At 42.0% G+C, this 22622-nt stretch overlaps 1 protein-coding gene and 1 pseudogene across 2 annotated transcripts in view; one reads left to right on the forward strand and one right to left on the reverse strand.

The window, feature by feature from the left end:
• Positions 1-11979: 11979 nt before the first annotated feature.
• Positions 11980-22622, forward strand: part of LOC133365966 (albumin-like) — a 37573-nt gene continuing 26930 nt past the window's right edge. For both annotated transcript variants that reach the window (XM_061588487.1, XM_061588488.1), the window contains exons 1-3: positions 11980-12116; positions 12689-12737; positions 14850-14985. In XM_061588487.1, coding sequence (XP_061444471.1) covers positions 12032-12116; positions 12689-12737; positions 14850-14985 — 270 coding nt within the window. In that variant the 5' untranslated portion in view covers positions 11980-12031. The remainder of the gene's footprint in view (positions 12117-12688; positions 12738-14849; positions 14986-22622) is intronic.
• On the reverse strand, positions 17252-17370 carry LOC133368096 (5S ribosomal RNA; annotated as a pseudogene).

Genomic DNA, 22622 nt, shown 5'->3' on the forward strand with positions numbered 1-22622 from the left:
TTTAATGGTAGGTTACAGAGGTGATGGAGGTCCCTTCCTTCATCATCATTAGCTACGGGGCCATGTTCAAGGTTCTGGTTTTGGTGCACAAATCCCTATACAGCTTGGGACCAGGATACCTGAAAGATCATCTTACCCCTTATATACTCAGTTGATCATTATGCTCTGCAGGTGAGGGCCTCATGCAGATATCTTATCAGGAGGTCCATTCCACACAACATTAGAAGCAGACCTCTAGTGTTGTGGCACCTATCCTTTGGAATTCCCTCCCCTTAAATATTAGACAGGCACAATCTGTTATATCTTTTCAGTGTCCACTGAAGATTTTCCTCTTTCAACAGTCCTTTAAGCAGAGCCTTTATCTCAGAATGTGTCTCTGCTGGAATTGCTTATTAAGACTTTCCCTGGGAGGAATGGTGGGATATAAATTTAATAAATAGAAAAAAATAATCATTAATGTGTGAAGGCACTGAAAAAGACAAAGTGTTCAGCCACTCTTGGGAAGACTGAACAGTTACCTAAAATGGTCAGGGCAAGGAAGCAACATCAACTCTGGAACAACAGTTGTGATAAAGTGCCCATGATCCAACAAAGATCAACATACAATTATTTTTCCCCTGCAATTTTTCAATGCAATTGAAACACAAGTTTTTTGTTTTTCTCAAAGAAGAACTTGGGATGGGGTTCAGGTAGGAGAACTGGAAAGGCTGAAACCAGAAAAGGCAGGCCACAAGAGTCCTGGTGAGCAGAAGTTACACAGCTCTGAATCAGTTTATTTCATCAAATTAACTAGATGATATTGTTGATAGCAACTAAATAATAATAATAATAATAATAATAATAATAATAATAATAATAATAATAATAATAATTTTGGAATACTGACTTCCCTCCTTTTATAGATGAGAATATGGCTATAGGCCCTGGGAGGGGAAGAAATATGGTCTTCGAGGCCTCTGTCTGGTCCTAGAAACTCTCCCCAGGCCACACTCCTTACCAGCCCTTCTCCACACCATCCTCAAGTGCTTTTGCCTGGCTAGAATGTGTCCCTGAACTGTGAAAACACCTCTCGGTTGACTGGATGAAGCCTGGGCAGCTGTGTGGTGTGTGTGTTGAAACCTCTGGCTTTTGCATGACCCAATTGTTGCCTTCCTTAAAAAAATAGGAGTTGCTCTGTTCATGTTTTACCTGTGGCCTGCCCTGCAGTGGCAGATGGTCACTGGATTGTCACCCATGAGGGAATGAGGCCCTTGAGCTTCAAAAACATCCCCATCCCTGGTATAAAGATAATTTTAGAGATCTCCACCCTAATGGGGATGTTATCAATAGTTTCTCATTTCTGGAGGAAGCAGAGCTTAGAAGATTACTTTTAAAAAGTAATAAATTACAGTTACAATTACATGGCCCAAAAAGTAGTAATTACCATTTACAATTGCAATTGCTTTGAAAGTAACTGATTACTTTTTCTCAAAAGTAATCACTACAGTTACATTTCAGTTACTTTAAAAAAAAAACACCTACAAGGTGCTGGCCTTGGCTCCTGCACATCTAAGTAGCCTAAAACAACAGTAAAAATAAACACACACAGAGAGGATAGTACAATATTTTTTATATCCATAAGATTAACAGAATGGCATAACAGAATCTAACATCCCCCACCCTCCCCAGCAATGATGATACCCCAACACTTGAAATCAAATTTTACACTTGAAATGGTGCTTTTACAATACATTTCTGTTGTCTCAAAAGAACAAGATGCTCAAAGAGTACGTCAGACAAGGAATGTCTTTTTACAGTCATTACGTTGCCACCAGTACTGAACAGGCATTCTACTGAATCTTGCTTCCAGTGCTTGCTACAGCACATCATCGTCTATCACAACTCACTGCTTCAGGCTGGCTGAGGGGACACAGAGCAGGCTATGTGGCATGCGATGCTCTGTCCTCCAGCACCTTGCCATCCCTCAGTATCTGCCACCTGAGATGGCTATCTTCTTCTTCCTAATGGTAGCATCATTCCTGTATATCATATCTCTAAGATTTCAGGTCTTACCTAGCCTGAGACTATAAAAGGTGGGAGGGTTAAAGATGACATGCAAGAACCAAGGGTGATTTGAGGTTTTGGTGACTTCCTTCACCTTCAGTCTAATGGGATTAAGTTAGGACTGCTAGTGAATCTTTACCTACCAGACATACTCCTGCATTTATAAAAGAGCATTTGAACCAGAATCTTAGTACACTTAATTATGTTGAATCATTGCAAGGAGATGCAGGTATGTTGAAAACAGATCTTCGCATGGTAAAAACAGACAATAGGATGAACATTTCAAATTACCTAAGTAATGGAAACCTATCATCATGGTAGATAGAGAACTAAGGTTATGAATTAAACAATATTTTTGAGAGCAGCAAGGGGAGCGTTACTGAGAAAACTGGCCTTGTGGGAGGCCTAACTCTTTTAGAATCAACAAGGGTATAATGATTGGAAGCACAGTCCTGATGTTAAAAGCTTTTTCATAACATTGCATGAACCTTTGCTTAAATATGTGAGAGCTAAATTCACCCCAGTGGCAGCACAACATCCCACTCACTCCCATATGAATTACTGATATGGATGCCCAATCTGGATCAGGTTGCAAAGGCCAAAGCTCCCCTACCCCCATGACAGGGTCCTAATCCAGATGAGATCCTCACACCGGCTATTTTAAAAGAAACTTTGTTCACTCCAGGGTGAACCCTGTGACTGACATGCAGAATAGTTAAGAAAATACCAGTAACATCTAAGCTAATTGGCCTCTAGTGTTCTCAACCTTCATTTGAAAAATGTTTCCTCTTGCTTGCTCCTGAATGTTCCTTGTTTCTCTACCACTTTGTGTCTATGTGTGTGAGGGGGGGTGCGTGAGCAGGTGGGGGTGAGAGAGCAGGGGTGGGGTGGTAGGGAGTGAGCGAGGGGGTGAGTGTGACGCCCTTCCCTGGCTCTCCCTGTCAGGTTCCTACCTGCTCGTGGTTACTGCCTGTCACTAGGCACCATCAGGGACTCCACCAGTCCGGACTGTCCTTTTTTATGGTTTCTCTCCCCGCTCTAGCATAGACCTCACCAGATCCCCCTGCTAGGCAGCACCACCAGTCCCATCCTATAACCAGTATTCCCAGAGACTCTGCCTGAGTCTCTCTATCAGGTTACCTCTGTGACTGTGTGCTTAAGCTGTCCCACTCCCTTTGTATCAATGCAGATGATTCTGGTTTGCTCTGAATACTTGTGGTGTTATATTATCCCCTTCACCGCTGCCACCATTTATTACCCTTCAGCCTTGGTATTTACCTTGCCCTCCCTTCTGGTCTGTGAAACCCCAGCCAAGGATCAGGCCTTTGGTAAACCAAATATATTTATTAAATAACAAAGATAACAAGATTACTTTATAAAGGCACTTAAGCATATGGTTTCATTTATTCCTGAGGTACTGGTCTTAGTATTAATCCGAACTCCACACTCTCCTCACATCCACCAACTCTCCACACAATCTCCTCTCAAAAACCCACCAAAACAACCCATCAACATCCACTCCAACGTTCACCACCCAGATTTAACTGTCATCCATCCATTTATACTCTCAGCCATTTTAAACACTCAGCCAATCATCCAGCATTCTACTGCCCATTCACTCCCCCCTCCTCTTTCATTCCACTTACCATGCATCTCCTATACAAACTGCACTTACCATATATACACTAATACAGGAACATCACAGTGAGCAGGCAGGGGGAGAGAGAGCAAGAGGTGGGGGTGGTAGGGTGAGTGAGGAAGTGAGTGAGGAGAGGGTAGCAGGCGGGTGGTGAGAGAACGGGGGTGGGGGCAGTAGGGCAAGTGAAGAAGTGAGCGCGGGGGGCAAGAGGGAGGGAGGGAGGGGCCATAGGATGAGTGAGGGAGTGAGTGAAGGGGGTGAGCAGGTGGAGGTGAGAGAGCAGGGGTGGGGTGGTAGGGAGAGTGAGTGAGCGAGTGGGCAGGTGGGTGGGGGAGGGCAGGAGGGAGAGCAAGCAGAGATCCACCATCAGGAGTTCACCCCTGAAAGCCAGAAAGGTCTGGTAACCCTAATTCACACACACACACACACACACACACACACATCATCATCATCATCATCATCACTCACCTCCACAGCTCTTCATCTCCATTCTGCTGCTGCTTCCTTCTTCTCCTTCATCCTTGCCCTCAGGCTTTCTCCTTCCACTTCTTTCTTCTCAACCACCATCCATTTTTGAAGAATCCGGTGCTCTTGTCACTGTGCCAGCACCACACCAACCTCCACGCATCCTCACACTTTCCCTCCCTCTCTTTCTCTCAGTAAACACAACAACAGATCTGATAGGAAGCAAGTATTGAGGCTTCAACCCACTGGGTGAGTCCCTTCTGCCCCACTGCAATACTAGTTTTTGACCAAAGTCCGCTTTAGGACAAGCTGATTGAGTATTATGGTCCTGAGAAGTTTGTTTCAATTCACACTTTAATACAGCCCTACCTAATTCAAACTTCTCAGAACAATACACAAACTATAATATAGCTAACCTTTCATATTCTCATTTCTTAGACATTTTCAATGCAGTTCTTCAATCAAAACAACATACATGGATTTGTATATTGCATGAAAAGGTACCGAAAAGGCATATGTGAAAACAGTATACAAAAATTCATTATGTTAGGGGGCATTTCTTGCAAAAGTGTGTTTAATAGGCATAATGGCATACAAAAATGTTTATTAGGAGATGGGTATATTATATTAAAATGCTGATTAATTTTCATGAGGGCTTTTTTTTAAAAAAAGAAAAATGAAAAACTGAGGCAAAAATGTGGAAAACTGAACAAGATTAGAAAAATGAAAATCTGAGAAAAACAGAAATAGACAGATTTGACCATTTCTAGTTCTGTGTATATTACTCCTAATGTAAATAGAAAGTTATATGAAGCCACGGGATGGGGCAGCGTGCCCCTTGACCTGTTTCCAGTGTGTTCAAGAAGGACACGTTAAGGGGGAGTGTCCCATTATAGAGTGTGCCTGGGAGGAGGCATGGATCACTGCCCAGGTAAGCTGGGCTCCAGGAAAGAAGTAGGTGGCATCAGCACTGGTAGATTGCAGATGAATAAAGGGCCTCATAGCCACAGGCTGTAGCCACACCCTGGTCTGAGAGGCCCTGGGACCTCAGTCACCAGAAGTGCTGCAAGTAAAATGTATCCATGGTGTCATCAAGGACTATCCCACATCAGTAACCTGCATATCCATCTATGGGGAAACATGGGAGCAGCATCCACCAACCCAACCTGGAGTTTCCTAGTGTAACAAGGGTGTAGCTGCAGGAATGGCAGCAGAATGATTCCTCTCTGATCTTTGCCTTAAAGCAGACCCAGGATCCCCAGCAGATAAATACCCAGCTGCTGATTTCCCCCCCCCAAACCTGGAGGTTATATGTCCGACCCATAAGATCCCAATCTCAGGGCATTTGGCCTGAGAGAAGCCTTTTGACTGCATTCTTCAGTAGTTGTTTTTGGCCTGGGATCTATAAGTCTGGCAGGCCTAGCCAGATTGGATAATTGTAAAGGTTTATGGGAGTTATAGTCCCAATAGTATCTAGAGGACACCATGTTGGCTTCCCTGGCTTTATATGCTTCACTGGTGGGTAAGCACCATATTGTTCATACTGTTTTTCTACCATACTATGAATCCAGCCAAGTTACATATATTACTATTTTTAAAAAAATAAAAATGCTCCCACTTTCCAAAAGCTACAGAAAGTCTTCAAGACAAACTACGTGTAACATTGTGTCGATACAATGAATGGCAATATTGTGTAAATAGCAGTGTGTGTGGAAGCTCAAACAGCCTTAAAACTATGGGGAAAAGAAATTTAACTCTTTCTCTCTCTGCCATGGCCTGACAAAAATCTCCTCAACAAAGCTGCTATTTGGATTTCAGGGGAAGCCTCCACTGAAACCTAATAAACTCATTTTTTCTCTGCAGATTTGATTAATTTACATTTTTGCCATTAATTTATTCTAATGCATTTTAGAGTTATTTCCACTATTATATTCATTTTATATGCATTTTCCCCTAATATATGCATTTTTGTACAAATTATTTGTTTGGAGAACTGCACTGTAAAATTTGGATAGGAGTAAATTTTGAAGAAAGACTGTGCTTTGGTTCTCATACTGTTTTGGAAAGTGCAAATTCGATAAATGTTGCTTTAAATTTCTTCCCCACCCCAGCAATTGCAAAGATACATCTTTGCAGCAGTTCTCAAGGCCAGCAATTAAACATCAAATACTACAGTAGGGCCCCGCTCATACAGCGGGTTCTGTTCCGGACCCCCGCTGTAAAGCGGAAATCGCTGTAAAGCAAAACCCATTGATGATAATGGGATGAGTCACGCAAAAATGACATCAAAATGGTGCGTGACAGAAAAAACCCGCCGTAAAAACGGAACAAGTGCCTCAATGCGGGGACTTTCCCTAATTGAAAGCCGCCACATTAGCGAATTGCTGTAAAGTGAAGCACCATAAAGCAGGGCCCTACTGTATATGAATCTATACTTATCCTGCTCTTGTCAAGCCAGTCTGTACAGCCTGAAGCTTTCTTTGGGCCAGAAAGTTGTCATGAGGGTGGGGGAACTCCAGCCTTTTTCCTCCTGACTGGATCAGATACTCTGTTCAACAATTGAGTTATCGTCCAGTGCCACCTCCCCCTTCCTCTTCAACTTCTATTCAGAGTCAGCAGAAAAAGCTGGAGGACACTATTTTCTTCACTTTGCTGAGAGTTCATTGTGAAACAGTATCTGTGAAATGGTGAATCTCCTCTCCTTTCCCCTCTTATGAAAATAAAATGGCTGCTGCCTCCTCCTGAAGTGCTGAGTGAACTGTGCAACTGGATATGTGCAGAAAAAAAGGCATAAGGCCATATCTAGCCATGCCAGGTCTCCGGCAAATGGTCGGAGACTCCGGCCCCGCCCTTGGTTTTCTCACCTCCAGCCAGAATTACCCCCATGTTGTTTAATGTCCGGCTTTTGTGGACTCCCAGGAGCCAGACATGCAGATGCCAATTTTCCCCTTGCTTCTTCTATCTGCTTTGCCTCCTCTCTCTCTCCTTTGCATGCAGACATGCACACAGCAGGGGAAGGACTCCATTTGCCTTCCCAAACACTACCTCGCATTGTCATTGGCTGCTCCTGAGGCCCAATAAGAGCCGAGCCCAGGCTTCCTCCCTGGTGTGGAGCATAGTGAGGGAGGAAATTGGAGCAAGTAGGAGGTGAGTTGGCTGGCAGGCAAATGCCCCGGCTTTGAGGGTTTTAGGGAGCTCTAGCTGCTCTAGAACTGATGAGCAGCTGTGGCCGGGGAGCAGTGGCATTCCAAGTGCAGGCAATAACAGGATGACACATCGGGCACTGCCTCTTTTCCAGCTCACCCAGGATAGCGTCCCATCTCCCCCCCTGCATGTCGAGGTATCCTCTCTCCCTGTCCCTGACTCCCCTCCCCTTTCTCCCCTCCCCCTTTGATTTCTTTGTCTGTTTATTTTTTTATTTTTATTTTGCGTGAGAAACATTGGTATTTCTCTCCCTCCTCCTTCTCTACCCCCCCTTCTGCTTCTTTCCCTCACTGATCCCAGGGCTCTCTTACCTCTTCTCTTGCTTGCTTGGGAGCCTTTTTCTCCCAAGCACCAGCAGCCTGTAGCAGACTCACTCTCTGCTCGGGGTGGAGATATGTGGGCTGGTGAAACCAGAAATTGCTCTCCATCCCTCTTTCTTTCTTTCTTTCTTTCTTTCTTTCTTTCTTTCTTTCTTTCTTTCTTTCTTTCTTTCTTTCTTTCTTTCTTTCTTTCTTTCTTTCTTTCTTTCTTTCTTTCTTTCTTTCTTTCTTTCTTTCTTTCTTTCTTTCTTTCTTTCCTTTTGTCTCTGTAAGTGTTCATTTACTCAGAAAAACCTGCTGCAGCCTTGTGCCCCCTTTGGGAACCCTTCTATGATAGTTACTTCCAAGAAAGCATGTTCTTCCTCCAGGTTGAAGACTGCAATCCTAAACACGCTTGGGTGGGAGAAAGCCCACTGAATTTCGTGAGGATTGCTTTGGAGTAACTAGGCTTGGGATGGGCTTTAGAGTCTTTTCCTCTAAAACAAATTGGGTCAACCAGAAAAAAAGACTTCATCTTATTTTTCTGTTCTAAACATCTCAAGGCAGAGACCCGTCTTTTTTGCTTGCCATACACTGCCTTAATTATTATTTATAATAATCTGCAATCGATAGGGGCATTATCAGGGGAAGTTGAGCCCTGGGTCTTTTCTGCTAGACCCAGATCTGCTACTCCCCACTTTTTAAAAACACATGTTTATTTTTTACTTTGCTCATAGGGCAGCAAACTGCAGTGCCAGTGAGATCCCAGGCTGCATACACACCATACATTTAAAGTGTGCGGTTTCCCACAAAGAATTGTGGGAAATGTAGTTTACCACTCACAGCTAAAATTTCAAGCACCTTTAACAAACAACAGTTCCCAGGATTCTTTGGGGAAGGAGAAACATGCTTTAAATATATTGTGTGTACACACACTATTTTAATTTGCCCAGAAGCACAGTATACATTTATGCAGATTGTTGCCCAGAGTCTTTCAAGAACCTAGCAACCAGAGGTGTAGTCGTCCAGGGTCTTGGGGAGTCTTAGATGCCTTACTTTTTTGGGAGCAGGGTCTCAGCAGAATCCCTGTGTTTCCAGCATTCTATGAGCCAATCAACATGACAGGGGAGTGTGTTAGCCACTTAGAAGAGTCTTCTAACATGCATCCTTGTCCTTTCCTGCTGATTGGAGCCAATCAGAGTAAAAGGAGGTAAGTCACTGAGCAGACTCTTCTCAGTAGCTAATACACTCCCCTTTCATGCCTATAGGCTCTGTTGTGGAAGAATGCATTAGCAAGGATCTCATTCTCAACCCAGCAGCAGAAGGGGGAAAGGTGGGAGGGGTGTGGCTGTGACTATCATGAAGGGACCCTGCACTCCTGAATTTGCCACTGCATTGCTGCTAGCAACACCCTTGGCCATTATACAGCAGATGCAAGTAACAGTCTCCCAGCCCTTTTGGCTAAAGGGTGGGATATAAATGCCTTAAATAAATAAACACAAAAAGCAGCTACTCAGAGGAAAGCTTCAGCAGAGGATTAAGGGTTGTTTTCACCGCTGCCATCCAATATAATCATCCCCCACTTCTTGCTACAAACCAATACATGTCTACTCAGAAGTAAGCTCCATTGGGTTCAATGGGACTTACTCCCAGGTAAGTGTGTATTGGATTGTAGCTTAGTTACAAGCTTTGAACTAGCTTCAGCTATTTAATTGTTTACGCATGATCAGGTGTGTAGGTGTATAAATTCCTTTAAAATTTTGTGGTTTTGGCTCTGGTAAGTTTACCACTGGCAACCTTATGTTCTTTAATTTCATTTTTTTTAAAAAAGAGGGGGCTTCCCCCCCTTTTTTTTTAGGCCTTCTGTATGGTTCTGAATTGCAACTCCCCAGGACCAGAAGCATAACTGGAAGTCCTATGGTTCCCTATGCCTGGTGTATTCCTTCCATGTGTTAATTTTTATTTTTTTATTTTAGTACTGGGCCCCTACTTGTTAGCTTCCAGGGGAAACTAAGACAGCTCACAGCAAGAATTAATGCACATCCAACTCACATTTAAAGTGCATGACTTCCCTCAAAGAATCCTTGGAAGTGTAGTTTCCCCCTTGCAGTTAGAGTTCCCGCCACCCATGACAAACTACAGCATCCATCTGTGCTCCCATCTAACATCTCTGCAACACTAAGCTCCTTTCTTCCTATAATGGTTTGGCCTGAGGGCACGTAAACCCTTCTTGCCAGAAGCAAGTAAGCTAGATTAAATGTTCCCTAAAGGTGTTAAACGATGACTTGGCAGACCAGGGTTTGAATCCTCACACAGCCATGAAGCTCACTGGGTGACTTTGGGCCAGTCACTGCCTCTCAGACTCAGAGGAAGGCAATAGTAAACCACCTCTGAATACTGCTTACCATGAAAACCCTATTCGGGATCAACAAAGGCAGTCCATTTCCATTTTGCACCCATGATCCCTAAGCTTGTGAGAAGGAATGACCTTGTCACTTCAGCTGGACCTGGGAACACCCTCTTTTAGGTAAGATTTCTATTTTAATTTCTAATCAGAGAATTATTTTTTGAATGGTATGCTCCAAGCAACTGTGGTTGATACTTAATGTATCATGCTTAATGACATAATTAGGGCCCGCCCCATGACGTCACTAGGGCCCGCCCCCGTTTTCTCAGGTTTTTGGATGGTTCTGACCTGGCAACCCTAGCCATATCCTGGACAAGGAACTAGTGTACTGCTGATGTGGATGGGCCTGGCTTAAGGGGGAAAAGGCCCTTAATAGGGAGGGACTTGCTCACCTGCAATGCTGTTGAGTAAAAACAAGGGAGACTGGGGATGACTAATGATAAAAGAGGCAGGCAGTACAAGTGTTTTGTGGGTCCTTAAAAGGTGGACCCTGGGTGGTTGCTCAGTTTGCCCCACCCCATCCCATCAAGGCAAAAAAAAAAAGGCATAATGGGGACATAAAACAGCCTTGTCTTGTCAGACAAGAAGTGTACAGTCATCGACACAAATACTTGTACTTGTGTAGAGACAGCTTGTACCTGTGTTGAGTGCAACATCTGAAAAAGTCTTTTGAGGGCAATCCCCAAGAGTCCTTTTACATAAAATAAATCATCAGGAAGACATAGTTTTCTCAAGTAAAACAACATTCTTTAGATAGCTTCCTATTAATAGAAGTCCTTGCTGTAGGGTGAATGTGGGTCATATCAGCCCAATGTCTGTACGTACTGCTGATGTTAAATTCTTCAAGCACATTTTGAATGTAAGGCCAACGCAGATGCCCCTCCTTTATTATATAGCCAAGAGAATGGCTGCTATAGCTGCCCAATTTCCTGCTTTTAAAAGTTTCATTGAAATATATTTTCTCTGTCATATTACGAGGAGCCTACAGTGAATCACAGGGTAAACAATTTAATGGAATGCATGGTCCAAACATATTATGGACCTAAAATTGAACATTCCATGTACTGATCATAAGGCTGGTTTTGATTTCCATTTCACTTTAGGATGAGTAAAAATCCAAATAGTGGGATTTCTGTCATCAGAAAACTGCTGCACTAGAACACCTCTAGTTCAATGATGTTTTTGTTTTATATCATCACCATCACCACCCTCATCCCAACATTAGTCAGGAAGTAAGTCCCAATGAGCTCAGTGGGACTTACCTCAGGATAGGCATGTATTTGATTCATTATAATTATGTAATGAATATGATTAACTTAGGTCCATTAATTTCAGAAGGTCAACCCTAAGTAGGATTTAGTTGGCTACAACCCATTATCAAAATTGGGACAGTTTTTCTGAGGTGCATTAATTGGTAGGTAAAATTCCACTCTGAATTTTCAGGCTCTGTTGCAAAAGATCAAATGTTTACTTTTCAGCAGCCTTGGAAACAAATTCACATGCCTCTGAACTTATGTTTTTAACTTGACAAAGAGACACCAGCCCACATATGCTGCAACCACACCTGGAATACTATGTAAAGTTCAGATTGCAAGGTTTTTTGCGTATTAGTGTATCAATTCAATTCACCTTTGGACAAAATATTGAGAGGGAAAAGGTTGGCATATAAGTTACAGCGTAACAAAAAAAGCAGTTTGCTTAAATGCTTTGAAGTATGATAAAGCCAACACTCCCGATTCGGGGGGGAGGGGAGAGATTTTGGTGGCCTTTCTCTGACAAGATACCCCCTTAACAAATATAATGTGTAAATATTGTATCAATGTAATTATTAGCAGGAGTATGTCTCATGGCCTGAGTATACGGCAGTAAGGCAGGTTCTTATTAACCCAACATGCATACACAAAAATATAAAAGCTTGTCTACCCCTTTGCTCTTTCCACCTTGTACATTCCAGACCCTAAAAAAATTGGAACCATGAAGTGGGTAACATTCATTTCTTGTCTTTTCTTGGTAAGCTTGGCTGAGTCGAAACACCTGCCCAGAAGCTACAGGGATGTAGGTAAGAAACTTTTAAAAACATATGTGTGCCATAAATCAGATTCATTGGACAGGTGGGTTTTTTTTTGCCATTGTCATAATATTTTAACAGAAAGATGAGGGACTAAGTTGTCTTGTGCAAACCTTATTTGCAACAGTGATAGAAGGTAAGTAAAGTGCACAATAAAAACAGGGGTAACTAATACATAATAAAGTCATCATCAGTGCAATCCTATGGCCCCTGAGAGGATGTCCAAGGGCCATAGGAACTATTGGATCTGCCTCTCTGTGGGTGGAGAGAAAGGGAAATCTAGAACCAAATGCCTCCTCTCTGAGAAAGGGTCCACTGCTTGTTCCTCTTTGGCACTGGAGCTCTGACGTTGAGCAGGACAAAGATAATGCATTCCAGGTCTATATCGGGGGCATGGCTTCCCTTCCTAACTGACTAAGGCTGGAATTCTATACCCATTTACCTGAGCGTAAGCCCTACTGGACTCATTAGAGCTTTCATCTGAATGCACATACATAGGATTGCACTGTAAGAAACACTATTAGAAGCACTGACTAAAGATTTTATTATTGTCCTATTTACAGGAGACCATGGCACCATCTCTGAACTAAAAGAAGAAGAGTACAAAGCAGTGTAAGTCTTCTCAGAAAGGTGCTTTCAAAATGACCACAACAACTATGACTATGAGCTATTAGGACATTAACAATCTGGATTGTAAATAACAAAATTGTATGAAATGTAGCTACATCCACATCAAGATTCAATATTTAGTTGATTAATCAATTAGATGAATTGATAAAATCACTTGCTCAACAAATAGGTTTGCCCCCAAATTAATCAGGCAACACAATTTTAAACAATGCTAAATGTTTCTTTAAAAAACCGCAGAAGGTAACTCTGATTTAGAAAGGCCGCTGCTATTCTCTCCAATACATGAGGGAGACTGAAACCAAGAACAGGCTCAGTGTCAACACCAGGCACCCTTGGGCAACTGTCAGGATCTCAACACCTCTGCAGGGCTGACAACTGTTGATGCCTTCCATAAACACTCTGTACTGATATTCTCTGTGTGAGAAGTCACCAGTTTAACTTTCCCAGAATGTCCGAGAACGATAGTGCTCTTAGGCACAATGGGAAATTTTAAATGGCAGCATTTCCAATATTAATGTCGCCTTAGCTTGGAAGATCCCATCAACAAGCCTGGAACCATACCTATCTAAACCACGGCTCTCTAATATGGTGTCTTGTGACACATGCTGCCATTATCTGAAACCAATCACAAGTATTTTTATGCAAATGTTATTGTATACAGTGTTAATTGATTTATCAGTTAGAATTAGGCGGGTCAGAGGAGACATGATAGAAGTGTATAAAATTATGAATGGCATTGAGAAAGTGGATAGAGAAAAGTTCTTCTCCCTCTCTCATAATACTAGAACTCGTGGACATTCAAAGAAGCTGAATGTTGAAAGATTCAGGACAGACAAAAGGAAGTACTTCTTTACTCAGCGCATAGTTAAACTATGGAATTTGCTCCCACAAGATGCAGTCATGGCCACCAGCTTGGATGGCTTTAAAAGAAGATTAGACAAATTCATGGAGGACAGGGCTATCAATGGCTACTAGCCATGATGGCTGTGCTCTGCCACCCTAGTCAGAGGCAGCATGCTTCTGAAAACCAGTTGCCGGAAGCCTCAGGAGGGGAGAGTGTTCTTGCACTCAGGTCCTGCTTGTGGGCTTCCCCCAGGCACCTGGTTGGCCACTGTGAGAACAGGATGCTGGACTAGATGGGCCACTGGCCTGATCCAGCAGGCTCTTCTTATGTTCTTATGTTCTTAATTCATATAATGACTCAAGTAAGATTTACTTAATAGTCCAATAGTCCTGGCAAATTTGAATTGACTACATTTCTCTCAGAATATCCCTCAATAGTTGTTTGCAGTTGTCGGTCACGTGAATAAGGCCAATTCCTTCATAAAGACTGCATACATTTTTCTCATGAAGCCCCTTTCCTTCCTCAAATGTTTCTCAATATGCATTTTGAAAACCAGAGCTCTGAAGCATTCTTTTCACTTATACATTCCCTTTTTCCCCAACCCACACATTCCCCCAAACCACTATGTTCATACTCCACACCTGCAGACCTGCCGCTAAGAAAAACCCTGCTGGATCAGACCAAAGGTCTATCTAGTCCAGAATTCTGTTCCTAGAAAAGCTGACGAGTTACGCATTGGAAGCTCACAAGCAGGATATAGGTGCAATACCCCTTTCTGGCTGTTGTTCCCCAGTGGATAGTACTCAAAAGTGTGACTGGATTAGTCAAAAAAGTGACACTGGACTAGTAGCCATTGATAGCCTTTTGTCAGATGTTTAAATTGGTGGCTATCACCACATCTTGTGGTAGCATTTTCCACAATGTAAGTGTGAAGGACTTCCTCTCCTCTGTCCTGAATCTTCTGCTTTCAGTTTCATTGGATGGCCGTGGGTTCACGGAGAAAGAAAGAGTTCTGTGCCCACTTTTCCCATGCTATGCATAATTTTATACACTTCTGTCCTGTCCTTTCTTACTTGCCATTTTGTCTCAGTTAAAAAGCCCAAACGTTCCTCACTGAGAGGTGCTGCTCTCCCCTTTTGGCTTAAGTGCCCTAAATAATGTGTTGGCACTCAGAAGTCATATACAGTTATATAGTCATATAGTTATAAACAGGGGAAACCTTTTTTTTTAATTTCACACGTTTTTTCTAGCCTCCTGGCCTTGTACTCTCAGATCTTGCAGAAAGCTACAGTGGAAGAGGTGTTCAAAGTGACAACAGACGCTGCAGAGCTTCACAAGAAATGTATTGCTGCTGATCACTCAGGCCCGGAATGTACAAAGCCTTTGGTAAGCCTTTGGGAGATAAATTTTGAGAGCACAGAAACATTGGATATATTTAGTGGTCTGGTTGATTAAGAAGCAAAATGTCGTTCCTATTAAAAGGGGACGTATTTGCCGCCGCCATTATTATAGGGAGGACTCATGAGGGTTTGAATTATGTACGTTTGAAGCCACGTGAGATCGCTTACCCAATAGGGAAGGGCATTTCTACACCTTATATAAGGCTGCTCCTTTCCTTCCCGCGCTTGCCTTTTTCGCCTCGCGGCACCCACCCTCTCTCCCTTGTCAGTATGGGCTTTTGCTGGTCGCCAGAATGGGGCCGAGTAGGAATTTTTTGGGGGGGATCCTGATTTCAGAATCCCTTTGGTTTTGCCTACTCCATGCTGCTTGGGTTTAATTCGATTGGCTCTTTGGATGGGTTGGGTTGTGTCAGCTTTGGCGGGCATAGAATTCGGGCAGGTGAGGTATATGGGGATTATATTTAGGCGGTTAAGGCATCCTGAGAAAGGGGCACTCCACAGGGAACCATCAGGGCTTCATGCATGGTGGCGATCTGGATGGTGTCCTTGTGGGACTGGCTTGCGCATCATGGTAAACGCCTGTATGGTGGGGCCATGGTGTGGAGGTTGGAACCACGCACCTGGCTCCAAAAGCAAGGAGGGGGGATTTCACCCGCATCCTTGACTGTGGAGTTATGCAATGAGGTGAATAGATGCCTTAAGAAGGTGGGCGTGTAGTCCCACGTAGTTAGGTTTAGCCTCACCTGCCCGAAGTACTTATATTTGAATTTGGCTGTCTGGTTTTGGATTTAGCATGTTATATTTAATAAATATAACATTATTCCAATCTTGTGTCACGAGTCTTCCTTGTGGGGTGGCAATGACCAAAGCTGAAACTGTAGAGAGAAATCAACTGTCCTGCTTTTCCACTGCATCCTACATCACTGAGGCTGAAGCAGCAGCATTGGTGATTTCGGGCAGTGGCAGTAGTAGACCAGGATGGTTGATGATGAGCTGCCCTGTTCTGTTTCTCTGTAGCTTGCTTGGGCTGTCACAGTTGCCTCACCCCTTGCCTGCCCGCCTCACCCACCACTTTACCCGCCACCATGCCCATGCGGCATTTAGAAGGTTGTCATCATGATGCAAACTACAGCATGACAAAAGCCTTAGGAAAATATTACACAGCAAGACTATTGATTAAATATATATCCTAGAATTATATTGCCCACAAGAGGCACACGCCAGAGGCTTTCAAGATATATATGGCACCTTTAAGCTAGATTTCTCTTGTATTAAATCATTCTCTGTTTATTGCTATTCATCATACATTTTATCCACTAACAGGCAAAAAAACTTGCAGTTTAAGAATGTCCCTGTAGCGAACATATATTTCTATCAAATTTTAAAAACCAGGGAAATTGGGGATCTATAGTGAATGTACCAGGTGAGCAGGAGATCTCCTCTCTGAGATATTATACTGCCCTACAACCTTGAACTTGCAGGTACCTTGCCCCATCCCCATTTAGCGAGTGGCACTGCTGCCATCTACAGGAGACCACTGCTGTTGCAGAGTCTGGGATCTACTCTGTGTTTTACTAGAACAGCCTTTCCCAACTAGTGGGCCACCAGATGTTGTTGGACCACAATTCCCATCTTTCCTGGCCATTGGCAATGCTGGCTGAGGCTGATGGGAGTTGTGGTCCAACAACAGCTGGTGGCCCACTATTTGGGAAAGGCTGTACTAGAACCTCAAGAGCCACCAACTACATCCAGCTGCAAAGCACATACATGCAAGAACATGGTGTCTCTGAAAATTTGCTGGGCACAGGGCTATCAGAACTGAGATCAGCTCACAGTCTTTCCACACATAGATCTATTGACTAATAAGCAAAAAAACCTTGAAGTTTAAGAACATACCTATAGCCAAACGGTATTTCTATCAAATTTGAAAAGCAGGGAAATTGGGCAGCTAGAGTGAATGTACCAGGGGAACAGAAGACCTGTCCTCCTCTCTGAGATATTGTTTTGTTGTTGTTATATGTCTTCAAGCTGATTACAACTTATGGCAACCTTATGTATCTTTTGGATGTATTCATAGGGTGTTCATGGTAAGAGGTATTCAGAGGTGGTTTACCCAGAGCTTGGAAAAGTTACTTTTTTGAACTACAGCTCCCATCAGCCCCAGCTAGCATGGCCACTGGATTGGGCTGATGGGAGTTGTAGTTCAAAAAAGTAACTTTTCCAAGCTCTGGGTTTACCTTTGCCTTCCTTTAAGCCTATGGCACCTGGTATTCCCAGGTGGTCTCCCATCCAAGTACTAACCAGTCCTGACCCTGCTTACCTTCCGAAATCAGACGAGATTGGGCTTGTTCAGGGTAGTATGATTGTAGATCTGAGATATTGTACTGCCCTGCAAATTTGTAAAAATGCAAACACAATTTGGGTTTGTCTTTCACAGTCCAATCCACTTCCTCTGTAGCTTGAAAGAATTTGGTAACATGTGCCTCTGAACATATGGTGAGTGGTGGACTGTGAAAGACCAACCCAAATTGTGTTTGCATTTTTACAAATTTGCAGGGCAGTACAATATCTCAGAGAGGAGGTCAGGTCTCCTGCTCCCCTGGCACATTCACTATAGGGAGTCCCAAGAGTGAGGGCACTACCCCCCTTGTATTACTTTTCTTTTTGTTTGCTTTAATTTTCTGTTAAACCAATCTAGAGGAGATTGGTGGTGGGGAGGGCATGTGGTGCATGTGTAGTTCCTGCAAAGGGTGAGAGCCAGTGCAGTGAACTGAATGGTAGGAGAAAGTCACCAGGTGCCTTCAGAGTGAGAGTCTGTAACTGGCAGAAGGCTGGCCCTCCCTGGGTGTGAGACAGGAGGGGGAGTAGATGGGCCCTGTGTGAAAAAGTTTGAATGGGTATGACTATTCCTAATTCTCAGAGAGGCCTTCTGGGGTAATTGGCTCTGTCAGGCTTTGTTGGTGGGCTCATGTTGGGTCAATATCAGGTGTTTAGGAGGAGTCTTAGTACGGAGGAACATGAATGATGCCACGCCAATTTCAGTGATCACGGGTAGAGGGAAATATAGCCATGGAGATGTGGTGAATTACCATAGAAGACGAGGACAAGGCTATCTGCGCCTTGTTCCTTGCTGCCACTCCTCTCATGGATGGGTCCCTCATTTATCTGCTGTGCCCACTGGCCTGTGTGTTGTTTAGCGCCAGATCGGTATACAATAAGACCACTCTTATCCATGATTTGATTGTGGATGAAGGTGCCGGTTTGGTGTGTATTACTGAGACCTGGGTAGGTGAGCTGGGAGGAGTTGATCTGATCCAGCTTTGCCCACCTGGATACTTGGAGCAACACCAGCACAGGCTGCAGGGATGGAGGAAGGAGTTGCTGTGGTCTACAGAACTTCCATCTCTGTCACCAGGAAACCACTCTGTCTTGGAGCTGGCTGTGAGGGCCTGCACCTGGTGTCTGGCCGAGGAGACAGTAAACTAGGGTTCCTGCTGGTGTCCCATCCACCCTGCTGCCCAGCAGCTTCTCTGACTGAGCTGGCAGAGGCCGTCTTGGCTGTGATGTTGGAGGAGCCCAGAACAATAGTGCTAGGTGATTTCAATGTCCATGCTGAGGTTGCCTCTAGTGTTCCAGCTCGGGACTTCATGGCCTCCATGACGACCATGGGGTTGTCGCAAGTTGCCACTGGCCCAACACATAGGGAAAGGCAAGTCTGATCATTTGCATGCTTTTTGAGTTCAGTAGGATATACTCCTGTACAATCATGCTTACGATAGGTGAAACTGACTTGGGAGAGGGGCAGCGAGGGGGAAAGAAGGGAAGGAAGGGTAAGGTTAGGGGCGAAAGTTACCCTTTACTGTTCTACAGAAATCACTGTACTCACATGGATATTGTTTCTTCTTTTTCTTGATAGCAGAGAATAAAAACAGCCCTAGAGAAATAGAAACACTGTTGTGCATGCTATAGCCAGCTGGCTGGCCAAGTCAGGTCTAATTTCTAATTTTTCCAATATGTGCAGCTCAACATGAGGCCTCTTCAGTGTTTTCTGGTCAGAAATATCAAGCCAGCAAGCAGTAAAAAAATAGAAATGATAGCTAAGCTAACCTTAATTCTGATAAAAAATTTACATTAATGTTAGGAAAAAACAAAAGCTGCAGAAGTCCTAAAGCATGATTTTTAGGTGCTATGCATTCTCTCTCTCTCTCTCTCTCTGAAAGGCTGTATTGTGAATTTACCATTCAGAAAGCTTTCATGTTTATCAAGCACTTTTATAACTTTATGAAAGGAAGTCTATTATGCAGTAAATAATTTATAAAGTTAATGACTCATCTCATGGACTTCAACAAGGAAGTTATGAATATTCTTCTCAGCACCACTTTCCTTGTTACATTGTAATTAGCTCTTACTCTGCTTCTAAACTAGGTTTTATTTTTTTATTGGTGTTGCTGTTATACAAGACTGAAACCAAATTTTTCAGAAAATAAGCTCCGCACTAGTTTTTAACTTCTTAGACATAGCATGAACTATTTTGTTTTGCACCTTTTGGTATCCCCTTGTTCAATGTATCAGTAACATCCTTTTTCTTCTTATGAAACAAAAATTATGCCAGTCATTTAATTTCTGATGGTCAAACTAAATTTTCTATTAACTTGACCTTTACACAGCCCATGATGTAAGCTAACACAATCTCTGCATGCAGGAGGAATGAAGGGGAAAGGTCCATGCCTTTTCCTTCCCATGGCCTGGCTCTCACATCATCTCCACTAGTGAGTGGGGGGAGGGATTGGTTGGCCATGTGTGCCTCCCCTCAAAAAATGGCCTGTCTGACTGGCTGCCACACCAAACAAGGAAAGGTGGCTACAGGGCTGCCTCCTGCACATGGTTTCTCCTTCAGAAATTACCATGGAAGTACAAAATGTCAGTAGGAAAGTTATTCAATAATGCATTTGTCAAAGCTACATCTCGGTTTAAAAGAATATTATTATAATCTATATAATGGACTGCCAAAAACAGAAATTGAGGAAAGGGGACAGGGAGGGGTGCATTGTTTTTCTTTGGTTGATAACACTGAGGACATATGAAGACCCTGCTGGATGAGGCCAGTGGCCCATCTAGTCCACCATCTTGTTCTCACAGTGGGCAACCAGATGCCTCTTGAAAGCATGCAAGCAGGACCTGAGTGCAAGAACACTGCACTCCTGCAGTTTCCAGCAATCACTATTGGGAAGCATGCTGTCTCTGACCGTGAAGGCAGAGCATAGTCATGATGCCTAGTACCCATCTACAGCCTTATCCTCCGTTATAACATTATTCCACTTATTATGAGATATTATTATGAAGATAGTGGGTTAGATTCAGATACGGTTATTTTTTTTTTAATAATTTTTATTCAAATTTTTCAAAAAAACAAACAAAACAAAGTAAAAAAAAACATACAACAAAAAATAAAAATAAAATAGTTGACTTCCGATTTGTCGCAGATCAGCTATAAGTATATAATATACATCAAACCTGTCCCTTAATGTGTACATACAGAATCCCTTTTCTCCATAGGCTATCTTAGTTAATCGTCAAATCCCAGTATCATCATTTTATTTTGATCTTTCAACAAAAAGTCTAAGAGAGGCTTCCATTCCTTAAGAAATGTATCTGTCGATTTTTCTCTAAGTAAACATGTCAATTTATCCATTTCTACTAAGTCCATTAATTTCAATAGCCATTCTTCCATTGTTGGTGTTGATTCCATTTTCCACTTTTGTGCATATAATAATCTTGCTGCCGTAATCATATATAATATTATTCTTCCATATTTCTTTTCTATTTGTTTATCCATAAAACCCAATAAAAAAAATTCTGGTTTTGACTGAATGTTTATCTTTAGAATTTTTTGCATCTTCCTACCTATCTGTGCCCAAAATGATTTTGCCTTTTTACACAGCCACCACATATGATAAAATGATCCTTCTTGTTGTTTACATTTCCAACAAACATTAGAAACATTACTATACATTTTTGACAACTTTTCTGGAGTCATGTACCAACGGTACATCATTTTATAAAAATTTTCTTTAAGATTATAGCATAGTGTAAATTTCAAGCCTTTTTTCCACATATTTTCCCATTGATCCATTTGTATGTTATAACCAATTTTTTTTGCCCACTTTACCATACACTCTTTTACTTGTTCTTCCTCCATATCCATTTTCAGTAAGAGTTTATACATTTTCGCAATTATATTTTCATCATTTGTACACAATCCTATTTCAAAATCAGATTTACTTATTTCAAACCCATACATTTTCTTGTCCATTTTATATCTTTCTAACAATTGTAAATAGGCAAACCATTGAAAACTATATCCTTCCTTTATTAGTTGTTCTCTCTCTTTCATTATATATTCTCCATGTACATTTTCTAATAGTTCTTGATAAGTTAGCCATTTCTCTTTTCCAGCCATTTCTCTTCTGTAAAACGCTTCTTGACTTGAGACACATAATGGTATTTTCGAATAAAGCCTTGGTTTATATCTATTCCATATTTTCAACAGAGGACGTCTTATAAAATGATTATTAAAATCCACATTAACTTTTACTTTGTCATACCATAGATATCCATGCCATCCCCACTTCAAATTATGGCCCTCCAAATCCAATAGTCTTTTATTCCTTAATAAGATCCATTCCTTTATCCAGACTAGACAGCAAGCAGCAAAATAAAGTCTCAGATTTGGTAATCCCAGTCCTCCTCTTTCTTTGGCATCTTGTAGTAGTTTAAATTTAACTCTTGGTTTTTTTCCTTGCCATGCAAATTTAGAGATATCTTTTTGCCATTGTTTAAAAGGTAAATCAGAGGATATTACAGGTATTGTTTGAAACAAAAACATCATTCTCGGTAATACATTCATTTTTATCACAGATATTCTACCCATTAATGACAATTGTAGTTTATCCCATCTTAGCAAATCTTTCTTAATCTCTGTCCATAATTTTTCATAATTATTATGAAACAACTTTGAATTTTTATTTGTCATAATAATACCTAAATATTTCAACTTTTTCTCTATTGTAAAATCTGTCTTGTCCATTAACTCTTTCTGATCCCTTAAAGTTAAATTTTTCACCAACATCTTTGTTTTTTGATTGTTGATCTTAAATCCTGCTAACGGTCCAAATTCTTTTAATTTGTCCATCAATACATTAATTCGTTCCAAAGGGTTTTCTAGTACAATTATCAAATCATCAGCAAATGCTCTCAATTTATCTTCTTTTTTTATCTTTAATCCCGAAATTCTTTTATCTTGCCTTATATCTCTAAGCAGCACTTCTAAGACCAGAATAAATAAAAGAGGAGATAAAGGACATCCCTGTCTTGTACCCTTTTGTATTTCACATGAATCCGTTAAATCTTCATTAACAATTATCTGAGCCTTCTGAGATGTATAAATCGATCTAATCCATGTTATAAAATTGTCTCCAAAATCCATTTGCTCCAAAACCTGAAACATAAATTTCCAATTCAAATTATCAAATGCTTTTTCAGCATCTAAAAAAATCAAAGCTGCTTGTTTATCATTTCGTTGTTCTAAATATTCCAACACATTCAAGACATTCCTGACGTTGT

Source organism: Rhineura floridana, chromosome 11 (assembly GCF_030035675.1).
Source record: "Rhineura floridana isolate rRhiFlo1 chromosome 11, rRhiFlo1.hap2, whole genome shotgun sequence".
Taxonomy (NCBI): domain Eukaryota; kingdom Metazoa; phylum Chordata; class Lepidosauria; order Squamata; family Rhineuridae; genus Rhineura; species Rhineura floridana.